The 12,232-nt window shown below is 40.2% G+C and overlaps 1 protein-coding gene across 3 annotated transcripts in view; it reads right to left on the reverse strand.

The window, feature by feature from the left end:
- Positions 1–12,232, reverse strand: part of VWA8 (von Willebrand factor A domain containing 8) — a 390,356-nt gene that overhangs the window by 144,681 nt on the left and 233,443 nt on the right. For 2 of the 3 annotated variants that reach the window (XM_086328813.1, XM_086328812.1), the window contains 4 exons: positions 10,232–10,357; positions 8,655–8,764; positions 7,881–8,035; positions 1,098–1,293 (listed from right to left, as the gene is read on the reverse strand). In XM_086328813.1, the coding sequence (XP_086184939.1) occupies positions 1,098–1,293; positions 7,881–8,035; positions 8,655–8,764; positions 10,232–10,357 (587 nt within the window). Of the gene's footprint in view, positions 1–1,097; positions 1,294–7,880; positions 8,036–8,654; positions 8,765–10,231; positions 10,358–12,232 lie in introns of those variants that run through there. The other variant, XR_015137814.1, reaches the window with a different exon arrangement.

The following is a 12,232-nucleotide window of genomic DNA, read 5'->3' on the forward strand; positions in this document are numbered from 1 at the left end:
GAACAGCAATTGTCAGTGCATTAATAAAAAACATTCTAAGGAAATGGCAATTTATTTGGAAGGAACTAATTGTAACATTATCACATAACCAGGACTTTTTGAACCCAGTAATAGATTATCACAGCAGGTTTAGTGTTATATTTATGAAGTCCACACTAATGTAATGAATGTAAACACAGGACAATATTACTGCCACTAGGATGCAAATGAAAGTCAGCGGCTCAAGGATCAACCATATTCATAACTATCCTTTACAGTGAAAGCCAGTGTTGTTCAGTGAGAACGGCTATGGCCTTGGGTCGGAAGACGCTGGCACAAATCTGGGCTCTGCTGTCCACTGATGGGGTGACCTCAGCAAGTTATTTCACCTCTCTGTATCAGTTTCTTGGCATACGAATTTGAGAGTACAAAATGAAACAATGGGACTTTGAAAATTAAATGAATTTCTATGAGGGAAAGTGACCGGTGCAGGAACTGGCACATGTTATGCAGTAAGAAAGGTAGGTTGACTTTGAGAGCACTGGGAAGTGAATAAGACTGGCCTTTAGTCACAGGAGTTTAACACAAAAGTCAGGCCCTATAATCTATGGCCTTGTGTGTGCGTGCATAGTCACATCAGTCGTGTCTGACTCTTTTCACCTCTATGCTCTGTAGCCCGCCAGGCTCCTCTGTCCATGGGATTCTCCAGGCAAGAATACTGAAGCTGGTTGCCATGCGCTCCTCCAGGGGATCTTCCAGACCCAGGGATCCAACCCACACCTCTTATATCTCCTGCAGTGGCAGATGTGTTCTTCACCACTAGCACCACCTTTCTACGCCTTATGTTCTAATAACTTTTAAGTCTCTGTGAAAACATGGTCTAAATAAGGTTTAGACTGCATAGACACATAGACTGCAGTGCCAATGAGTTCTAACAGCAGAGGGTACAATCATGCGCTGTAACAAGTTTAGTGTAAACGTTCTGAGCACATGTAAGGCTTTTTAGCTACTAAACTGTTAGAATTATTTGGAAGAAAGATAATGATAAGTTAAATGTTCCTATCAAAACCAACTACCTTTGACTACCATGATAAATTAGGAATTGTTAAATCTCTTACCTTTTGGGTAGATGTCTTGTAGAGGGACTTCTCCTGGGGGCAAAATCCTGACTATCTGATTAGTATCCAAAAGAGTCACACAATTGCTCTGTTTCGCGGTTCCACTTTTCTTCTTTCCTCCATAGAATGTTGTATCAGTGACTCTTGATTTACTCAAAGATGATGGCCTTTTCCAAGAATAAACTTCACTAGGTGACTAAAAGGAAAAAGAGAGATTCAAGCACTGAAATACTATAAACTACACTCAACTTTTACAGTGCAGTCCTTTAAGCAGATGCCAGTGGTAAACTTATATTCCACAAACATAAGAAAATCAAATTATTCTTTAACCTTTCTTAATGCAGAAGATAGTTCCTTTATTTATAATCATAATTTTCATACAAGTGTAAAGTATACAACGTATTTTTTATTTTGAAATGAATTATAACTAAAATGAGGGAATATAAGAGTATAGTTGGGCTTCCCAGGTGGCCTTAGAAAGAAGCTGCCTGCCAATGCAGGCAACATAAAAGACCTGGATTCTATCCACAGGTCAGGAAGATTACCAGGAAGAGGGCATGACAACCCACCTCAGTATTCTTGCCTGGAGAATCCCATGAACAGAGGAGCCTGGTGGGCTACAGTCCATAAGGTCGCAAAGAGTTGGACACGACTGAAGAGACTTAGCACAACAGTATCAGTTCAGTTCAGTTGTTTAGTTGTGTCTGACTCTTTGTGACCCCATGGACTGCAGCAAGCCAGGCTTTCCTGTCCATCACCAGCTCCCGGAGTTGCTTCAGTTCATGTTCATCGAGTCAGTGATGCCATCCAACCATCTCATCCTCTGTCGTCCCCTTCTCCTCCTGCCTTCAATCTTTCCCAGCATCAGGAACTTTTCCAGTGAGTCAATTCTTCGCATCAGGTGGCCAAAGTATTGGAGTTTAGCTTCAGCATCAGTCTTTCCCATGAATATTTAGGACTGATTTCCTTTAGGATGGACTGGTTGGATCTCCTTGCAGTCCAAGGGACTCTCAAGAGTCTTCTCCAACACCACAGTTCAACAGCATCAATTCTTCTGTGCTCAGCTTTCTTTATGGCCTAACTCTCACATCCATACATGACCACTGGAAAAACCATAGCCTTGACTAGATAGACCTTTGTTGGCAAAGTATTATCTCTGCTTTTTAATATGCTGTCTAGGTTGGTCATAACTTTTCTTCCAAGGAGCAAGCGTCTTTTAATTTCATGTCTGCAGTCAACATCTGCAGTGATTTTGGAGCCCAGAAAAATAAAGTCTCTCACTCTTTCCATTGTTTCCCCATCTATTTGTGATGAAGTGATGGGACTGGATGTGATGATCTTAGTTTTTTGAATGTTGAGTATTGAGCCAGCTTTTTCACTCTCCTCTTTCACTTTCATCAAGAGGCTCTTCACTTTCTACTATAAGGGTGGTATCATCTGCATATCTGAGGTTATTGATGTTTCTCCTGGCAATCTTGATTCCAGCTTGTGCTTCATCCAGTCTGGCATTCTGCATGATGTACTCTGCATATAAGTTAAATAAGCAGGGTGACAATACACGGCCTTGACGTACTCCTTTCTCAATTTGGAACCAGTCTGTTGTTTCATGTCCAATTCTTACTCTTGTTTCTTGACCTGCATACAGATTTCTCAGGAGGCAGGTAAGGCGGTCTGGTATTCCCATTTCTTTCAGAATTTTCCACAGTTTGTTGTGACCAAACTGTGGCGCAGTCAATAAAGCAGAAGTAGATGTTTTTCTGGAACTCTGTCACTTTTTCGATAAACCAACGGATGCTGGCAATTTGATCTCTGGTTCCTCTGTCTTTTCTAAATCCAGCTTGAACATCTGGAAGTTCATGGTTCACGTACTGTGGAAGCCTGGCTTGGAGAATTTTGAGCATGACTTTGCTAGAGTGTGAGACGAGTGCAATTGCACAGTAGTTTGAGCATTCTTTGGCATTGCCTTTCTTTGGGATTGGAATGGAAACTGACCTTCTTCCAGTCCTGTGGCCACTGCTGAGGTTTCCAAATTTGCTGGCATATTGAATGCAGCACTTTCACAGCATCATCTTTTAGGATTTGAAATAGCTCACCTGGAATTCCATCATCTCCACTAGCTTTGTTCGTAGTGATGCTTCCTAAGGCCCACTTGACTTCGTATTCCAGGATGTCTGGCTCTAGGTGAGTGATCACACCATCGTGGTTATCTGGGTCCTGAAGCTCTTTTTTGTATAGTTCTTCTATGTATTCTTGCCACCTCTTCTTAATATCTCCTGCTTCTATTAGGTCCCTACGATTTCTGTCCTTTATTGTGCCCATCTTTGCATGAAATGTTCCTTTTGTATCTCTAACTTTCTTGAAGAGATCTCTAGTCTTTCCCATTCTATTGTTTTCCTCTATTTCTTTGCTTTGATCACTCAGGAAGGCTTTCTTATCTCTCCTTGCTATTCTTTGAAACTCTGCATTCAAATGGTATCTCTTTCCTTTTCTCCTTTGTGTTTCGCTTCTCTTCTTTTCTCAGCTTTTGGTAAGGCCTCCTCAGACAACCATTTTGCCTTTTTGCACTTCTTTTTCTTGGGGATGGTCTTGATCACTGCCTTGTGTACAATGTCCTGAAACTCCATCCATAGTTCTTCAGGCACTCTGTGAGATCTAATGTCTTGAATCTTTTTGTCACTATTTGCCACTTTGGCACAACACTATAGTTAATTTAAATAAATAACTATTTTAAATGGAAAATGCTGAGTGCATCCACTAACTGGCATCAGGAACAGTATCACCATTATTTCTCAAGCACCTTGGAGGCCCCCTTCCCAATCATGTCTCTTTCATCTCTCCTAGACATTAACTCTCTTGGAATTTATTATTATTTTTTTTCTCTTGCTTTACTTACTTTTTTTTCAAAACGTATCTATTTATTTGGCTGTGTCAGGTCTTATTGTCCCACTTGGGATCCTCTTCTGTGGTGAAAGGACTCTCTAGTTGTGCAAAGGCTCAAGAACTCATGGGCTCAATAGCTCCGCGGCAAGTGGGATCTTAACTCCCCGACCAGGGCTTGAACCCTCATCCACTACATTGCAAGGCAGACTCTTAATCACTGGACCACCAGGCAAGTCCCTCTTGCTTTACTTTAAATTTTTTACCATATATATTTATCCTTCTCTACTCTCAAATCAAAGATATTCTCCTATACATTTGCTAAACATTTTGAGGTTTTTCCTCTTACTTTTAATTCCTTAATCCCTAAGGAAATATTTTGTAAGTGGTATGAGGCTATGATCCATGCTCATCCGTTTTTGTCCATGGAGAGTAACTGTCCAAATATCATCAACCTTTGCCCACTGATGAGCACTGGTATAGGAAAGCAGTTCCGTATGCGTATGGATCTATCTGTTTCTAGGCATTGCATTCTGTTTCACTGTGTATTTTTCTACTCCTGTGGCCTATACTACATGGTCTTAGTTACTTAGGTTTTATAATAAGCCTTGAAATTTAGAGGGCAAGTACCTCTGCCTTTTATTCTGGTTCTTCTTCAGAAAGGTCTTATTGTTTGCCCTTTCTCTTCCATAAGACTGTGAGAGTTGATTTGCGTTGGATTTGCACTGCATCCTTGTCAGTACTTGGTATGTCCTGGCACTTAGTCCCTCAGTGATGTCTGACTCTTTGCAATCCCATAGACTGTAGCCCACCAGGCTCCTCTGTCCACAGATTCTCCAGGCAAGAATACTGGAGTGGGTTGCTATTTCCTTCTCCAGGGGATCTTCCCGACCCAGGGATCCAACTCGCATTTCCAGCGTCTTCTGCATTGGCAGGGGGATTCTTTATCCCTGACTTAGTGGGACTAATTAACCACTGAGTTAGTGGGACTTTCTTATGCATAATACTTGGTACTTGGTATTGTGGGTGTTAATTTTTTTTTTAAATTTTAGCTATTCTAATAGGCAGTAGGGTAGTAGTACTATCTCATCGTGGTTTTAATTTGCATTTCCCTAATGACTAATGAACATCTTTTTATATACTCAATTACCATCCTTTTATCCTCTGTAGTAAAGAGTCTGTCCAAGTCTTTTGCCCATTTTTTAAAAAATACATTCACCTCCAATTTTATTTTTATATCTACTTAAATACATTGAAAACCATGAGTCCACTCAGATGCATCCAATTCCTAACCAACCTCTACAGGACTTATTCTAGTTTTCTTTCCTGCTGCATCTGTAACTCCCTTCTCAAACAGAGAGAAACCTAGACTTCATTATCTTTAACATAGTTACTTTTTTGCTGAGTTCCACTGTATATGACTCAGCTCCTATCTCCACCACTAACTTCCTCTTCCAGGCAAATGCCCCCTGCACTCTGCTTGGTCCTTATAGCCCGCACTGAGCTACGTTCATGCATCAGTGAAGTCTTCACCTCACTGGGGCCCCCGCATTCCACACCAGCCTGCCCCTTCATGGTGATGCCATTCATCCTGGCTGGACCTGACTCCCATCACCAGCTGTCCCTCCCTCCCCGACTATGGATATCTTTTTCACCTGCTCAGGCTCTGACCTCTAACACCTCACACAGGTCCTCCCTTTGCTCATTTTTTATACTAGATTATTTGTTTCGTCACTCTTGAGTTTTAAGAAATCTTTATGTACTTTGGATACCAGTCCTTTGTTGGATATGTGATTTGCCAATATTTTCTCCCAGTCTGTAGATTGTTTTTTAATTCTCCTCACAGTGTCTTTTTACAGAGTGGAAGCTTTTGATTTTGATGAAATTCAATTTATTAAAATTTTTAATGGCTCACGTCTAAGATGCTCAGTACAGTGTTTAGTAGAAGTGGTGGTAATGGGTATCCTTGTCTTACTCTTGATATTAAAAGGAATGCTTTTAACATTTCACTTTTGAGGGTTCACTAAGACACTTGCTAAAGATTTTTATGGCCATTTGGTAGTAGGATAAGAAAATTATAATAAGTTTACAATAATTCAGGTGCCTCTGATAATGCTGTAAAACGTTAATAAGAGATGACATACCCTTTTGTTGATAGTTTTATGAAGAATCAAATGAAAATCACATAAAGGTAGAAAGACACTGTGGTATAAAAAGACATGAGTTTGAAGGCCAGTCATTCTTGAGCTCAAATCACAGCTTCCTTACTCAATATCTTTGTGGCCTGGGGGAATAGATCCTCTCTGTTTTTATTGTTTCATCTATAAAACCTTGTGGAATTGTCATAAAAATTAATGATCATGTATGAAAGGGTTTAAAATAGTGCAATTCCTGGCTTGTATTGGGGGTCTCAAAAATATGACTGCTCTCATAAAATGCTGAAAGGTTGTCTAACTGACTCTAATCCTTCATTAAACAAAAATTCATGAACATCTTCTACATGGTGGGTACTAAATACAGGGAATAGAGCTTTTAATTTAACAAGGTCTCTAGCCTATAATCTACAAAGGACTTCTAGAGGGTCAATACTAACATTACCTTATACTCAGCTTTCTTACCTTTTTACAGTGACATTATATTTCTATGTCAATTTCTTCAATCAAAAGACCAATTTTTTAAAACAGCTCCACCTTCAGAAAAGCAGATCCAGTATTTTCTCTACTGACCCCAGCAAGCATTTGTGGCAAGCATATTAAACACAACTCTTCATTTAATCAAGCCTGCTGTATTCCAACAACATGTTTCATTTTCAGTTATATAACCCACAGCAAATGTTTTTTGCTTGATAATTAGGCAGACATATGGCAAAGTCCTAAGCCACATATTATCCACTGGGTTTTGGATTTCAAAAGTCTTAAACCCTGAAGTACTCATCATTCATTAATCACATTAAAATTTTGAGATATGCGAGACTGGTGTACTATTAAGCAGAGCCAATATTTTATCTTTAAGTGATTCTATCACTCCACCTAAAAGCTACAAAGAAAATTATGAAAATTAAATATTTAATCAAAACACACAGAGCTACATCTAAGGTTATTAGATGGCAACTTGGACTGAAATAACCTATTTTATCTTCTCACATTTCCTTCAGGGGAAGATGGTGCCTATTTTCTTGAAGTCGATTACAAACAGCCCCTTCTTTATAATAGTAAATAATAGCAGAAGGATCCATTTAAAAGCAAATTAAATTGAGACTACCAGCATTATAGTATAAGCTGGATGCTGCAAAGATATAAGTCAGAGCAAAACTCAGTGGAAAGTGAATTGTATTCATGAGTGTTGAAAAATTTCATCTACAGTAATGAGGTTCAACATATTTCCCCTTAAAAGTTCTAGAAGAAATGTTACCTCGTTAGTCTCAAATTGTCCCTCTTGACAGGATATAAAGTGACTGTCAGTAGGTTACATATATATCTGCCCCATGAACTCTCATGTATGAAGAATATTAGTTTTCCTTTACTAAATTATATAGTTGCATTACACTTGAAATGTTAATTTTTAAAAAGCAATGAACCTATATAGAATGCATTTTTAAATGACTGGTCTCGAAAATGAATGTTGATCGGAAAGTGAAAGTGAAAGTGAAGTCACTCAGTCGTGTTCGACTCTTTGCGACCCCGTGGACTGTAGCCCACCAGGCTCCTCTGTCCATTGGATTTTCCAGGCAAGAATACTGGAGTGGGTTACCATTTCCTTCTCCAGGGCATCTTCCCGACCCAGGGATCAAACAATGTTCACCAAAAAATCATTACACTTTTAATTACCCTCAAATAGGTTTATAAAGCTTAGGCCAAAGTGAGGGGAAGAAATAGTTACTCAATAATTTAAAAAACTTAAGCTTACCATGAGATCTGGGAAACCAACAACAATTGTAGCATAACTATTCTTATCTGAGAGAATTCGGTTTGGAGAGGAAATCTTTTGTCCCACAGCTGAACTCAGATTTTCAGATGACAGTTGATCACTTGAAATTGTATGAGGTATGCTGCGGTCTGTTTCTGAAAAGTATCAGAGAAACATTAAACACCATATGCCCCTAAATTGCTCCAGGAATTAATTTTTGCAAGATTTCATTCTCACCAACTCAAACAGAAAAGCATAAATTAAAAAAGAGAAAATGCTTTCAATTACACTCATGGCTTTTTGTCTGAGAAGACTCAGTTTTCACATCTTGGTATCTTCTCATTTACGGAATTCAAATTTTTATTAGCAATAAAGATTAATATTGACAGTACTGCAGAAAGAGGTAAAACTGACCTGGTTGGTTAGCAATGGTATATTTTAGATTTTTTTCCTTAAGTACTTTTCACACCACCCCCAAAAACTGTGATGAATAAAGTAGAAATTCTGATGTTCTGTGTTAAAAAGAAATGATGCAATCCTAAAATAGACTTGAAACCTGCATATATATAAACATTCTGACTTGTCAAAAATATGCAAAGACAGAACTTAAAAGATGATGGATTCTTCCTTACTGTTTCTAGGGCAGTGACTAAGTTTTCTCTTCTGTATAAAGTTAACATATGTTGATTTGACTGTATTTAAATGATCCTAGAGGAGAGTATGTAATCAAGCGGGCACCTGCACAGCCGCATACATACAGAGCACAGTACTTACCTTGCATGACTCCAAACCCTGGGCTAGGAAGCTCCTCCTGCAACACATACAACTGGCAAACCCCACTGTCCTTAGATTCGATGTGTGCAGGTGTAGTTAAAAGATATTTCCTGTAAACAAACAAAATACCTAAGTGAATGAACAGTCTTTCCTTTTCTCATAACTGTGAGACCAGACTAGGAAAAATCAGAGTTTTTCCCTCCCAGGGCCTCTTTTTCATACTGTGAGTATAATCTGCAGTTTCAGAGTTTTATCGTGAATTTAAAAAATAACTTCTTAACGCTGTATAAAGTTGTTGCTGTTGCTCAGTGGCTAAGTCGTGTCCGACTCTTTGTGACCCCACGGACTGAAGAACGCCAGGTTCCTCTGTCCTCCACTATCTCCTAAAGTTTGCTCAGATTCATGTCCACTGAGTCGGTGATGCTATCTGACCATCTCATCCTCTGTTGCCCCATTCTCCTTTTGCCATAATAACAATGCAGTCATAAATGTGAACTAAAAACCTAACGCTTCCTATAAGAGGAAAGGCTAGTAAAAAAAAAGAAAATTAAAAAAGCAACTCGAAAGAGACATTCCATACCATCATGGAGCCTGCTGTTAATATGACTGATCAGCCAGTAAGAGGGAACTCGGCCTCAGATTTGTGACCAGTACCAGCTTCCCTGGTGGCTCAGCAGTAACGATCTGCCTGCAATGCAGGAGATGAGGATTTGAGCCCTGGGACAGGAAGATCCCTCGAGAAGGAAATGGCAACCCACTCTAGCACTCTTTCCTGGGAAATCCCATGGACAGAGGAGCCTGGCGAGATACAGTCCTTAGGGTCACAAACTTAGTCGACTAAACAACAACAAGGGACAGAAGCCCTCACTGCTACAATTCCCTTGCTTTACTTATTTGTGTAGTTGCCAAAACAGGGATGTATAAGTAGCTGGGAATCTTTTGCATCAGGACACTTCTGCTTGTCCGCAGAGGAGCAGAAAATCTGCATGGGGCCAGGAGAAGTGACACATGAGGGAGCAGACCTCAAGACTTACTGTGCACCCTAGTTACGCTAAGCGCACAGAAAGTCCTTTCATCAAGAAGCCCGCAGTCCAGTGGAGGGGGCAACACAAAACACAAACATAACCAAGTAAGAGCAGGCAAGAGGAAGCGAAGAAGAAACTTCTCAGGGGTGCAGTCTGTGAAGTTCCAAAAATCAACGGCATTTGGGTGGAGACCATGGCCCTTTGAAGAAAAGATGATCGGAAAATCTATTTTGAAGTACTGGCAAGAATACAGAGAATACAGTGAAATGCTCGGTGTGCTAATAGGAAAAAGCCCAAAGAAAGATGGATAAATATAAAATATTATAAAAGTCATTATGCTTTCACTGTTAATTTCAAGGTCATCATCTGAAACAAACTTTGATAATTTACACTATGAAGCGACATTTCAGTGACATTTAAATTTTCCCCTCCCCTCTTCTTTCACCTGCCAAATACAGAAATGTTAAAAGACAGACACAGGAAGATAGAGCTATAGATAAGGATGCTGGAAAACTGAGCACACTCCATGAGGTACTATGTAGATCTACTCACTGATTTGTTTTACTCTCCACCAGAAGCCATTTGTCTTCTGCTACGAGAAAAACCGTCTGGAGGTTGATGGGAAGCGAGATGGTGTGAGTTCGCCCTTCTAGAACATCCAGCACAGCGAGGGTGTTCCTGAAAAAAAGAAAAGAAAAAGAATACTCCGTGAAAGGAAATGGTGAGGATATTGGTTGAGTAACCATAGCATAATCATGATATATTGGGTGTCCCTGGTGGCTCAGATGGTAAAGAATCTGCCTGCAGTGCACGAGACCTGGATCCGATCCCTGGGTTGGGAATCATGATATATTACAAAACCCTAAAAACAATATTTTTAAGACTAGATGATAACATAGAAAAATGGTAGTTGAGAAAATAGAGATATAAAACACTAAACTATGTAAAGGCTTCCATAAGATTTAAAAATGGGAAGTGACAGCCACTATGCTAGTACTAACTGTTTATCTAATTATGAGCACTGTTTTTTTATGTGTGTTTTTCAATGTTCTGCAATGTGGGATAAGGTACGTTTAGAATAAAATAATACTAATTTGGTTACATTTAGTTTACAATAAGCCAGAGTAAAGCACCTGGCTACCAATGCAGGAGACATACAGACTCAGGTTCTATCCCTGGGTCAAGAAAATCCCCTGGAGAAAGAAATGGCAACCCACTCCAGTATTTGTTCCTGGGAAATCCCATGGACAGAGGAACCTGGTGGGTTACGGGCCATGAGTCGCACAAGGTCAGACACGACTGAAACAACTTCAGTTCAGTCGCTCAGTTGCGTCCAACTCTTTGCAACCCCATGAATCACAGCATGCCAGGCCTCCCTGTCCATCACCAACTCCCGGAGTACACTCAAACTCATGTCCATTGAGTCGGTGATGCCATCCAGCCATCTCATCCTCTGTCGTCCCCTTCTCCTCCTGCCCCCAATCCCTCCCAGCATCAGAGTCTTTTCCAATGAGTCAACTCTTCCCATGAGGTGGCCCAAGTACTGGAGTTTCAGCTTCAGCATTAGTTCTTCCAATGAACACCCAGGACTGATCTCCTTTAGGATGGACTGGTTGGACCTCCTTGCAGTCCAAGGGACTCTCAAGAGTCTTCTCCAACACCACAGTTCAAAAGCGTCAATTCTTCAGCGCTCAGCTTTCTTCACAGTCCAACTCTCACATCCATACATGACCACTGGAAAAACCATAGCCTTGACTACACGGACTTTGTTGGCAAAGTAATGTCTCTGCTTTTGAATATGCTGTCTAGGTTGGTCATAACTTTCCTTCTAAGGAGTAAGCGTCTTTTAATTTCATGGCTGCAATCACCATCTGCAGTGATTTTGGAGCCCCAAAAAATAAAGTCTGTCACTGTTTCCACTGTTTCCCCATCTATTTCCCATGAAGTGATAGGACCAGATGCCATGATCTTTGTTTTCTGAATGTTGAGCTTTAAGCCAACTTTTCCACTCTCCTCTTTCACTTTTCTCAAGAGGCTTTTGAGTTTCTCTTCACTTTCTGCCATAAGGGTGGTGTCATCTGCATATCTGAGGTTATTGATATTTCTCCCAGCAACCTTGATTCCAGCTTGTGCTTCTTCCAGTCCAGCTTTTCTCATGATGTACTCTGCATATAAGTTAAATAAACAGGGTGACAATATATGGCCTTGACGTACTCCTTTTCCTATGTGGAACCAGTCTGTTGTTCCATGTCCAGTTCTAACTGTTGTTTCCTGACCTGCATACACATTTCTCAAGAGGCAGGTCAGGTGGTCTGGTATTGCCATCTCTTGAAGAATTTTCCACAGTTTATTGTGATCCACACAGTCAAAGGCTTTGGCATAGTCAAAAAAGCAGAAAGAGATGTTTTTCTGGAACTCTCTTGCTTTTTCCATGATCCAGCGGATGTTGGCAATTTGATCTCTGGTTCCTCTGCCTTTTCTAAAACCAGCTTGAACATCTCTGAGTTCATGGTTCACATATTGCTGAAGCCTGGCTTGGAGAATTTTGAGCAT

The sequence above is a fragment of the Bos grunniens genome, chromosome 12, assembly GCF_055505025.1.
Source record: "Bos grunniens cultivar Pamir isolate PY7600 chromosome 12, Bosgru_T2T1.0, whole genome shotgun sequence".
NCBI lineage: Eukaryota > Metazoa > Chordata > Mammalia > Artiodactyla > Bovidae > Bos > Bos grunniens.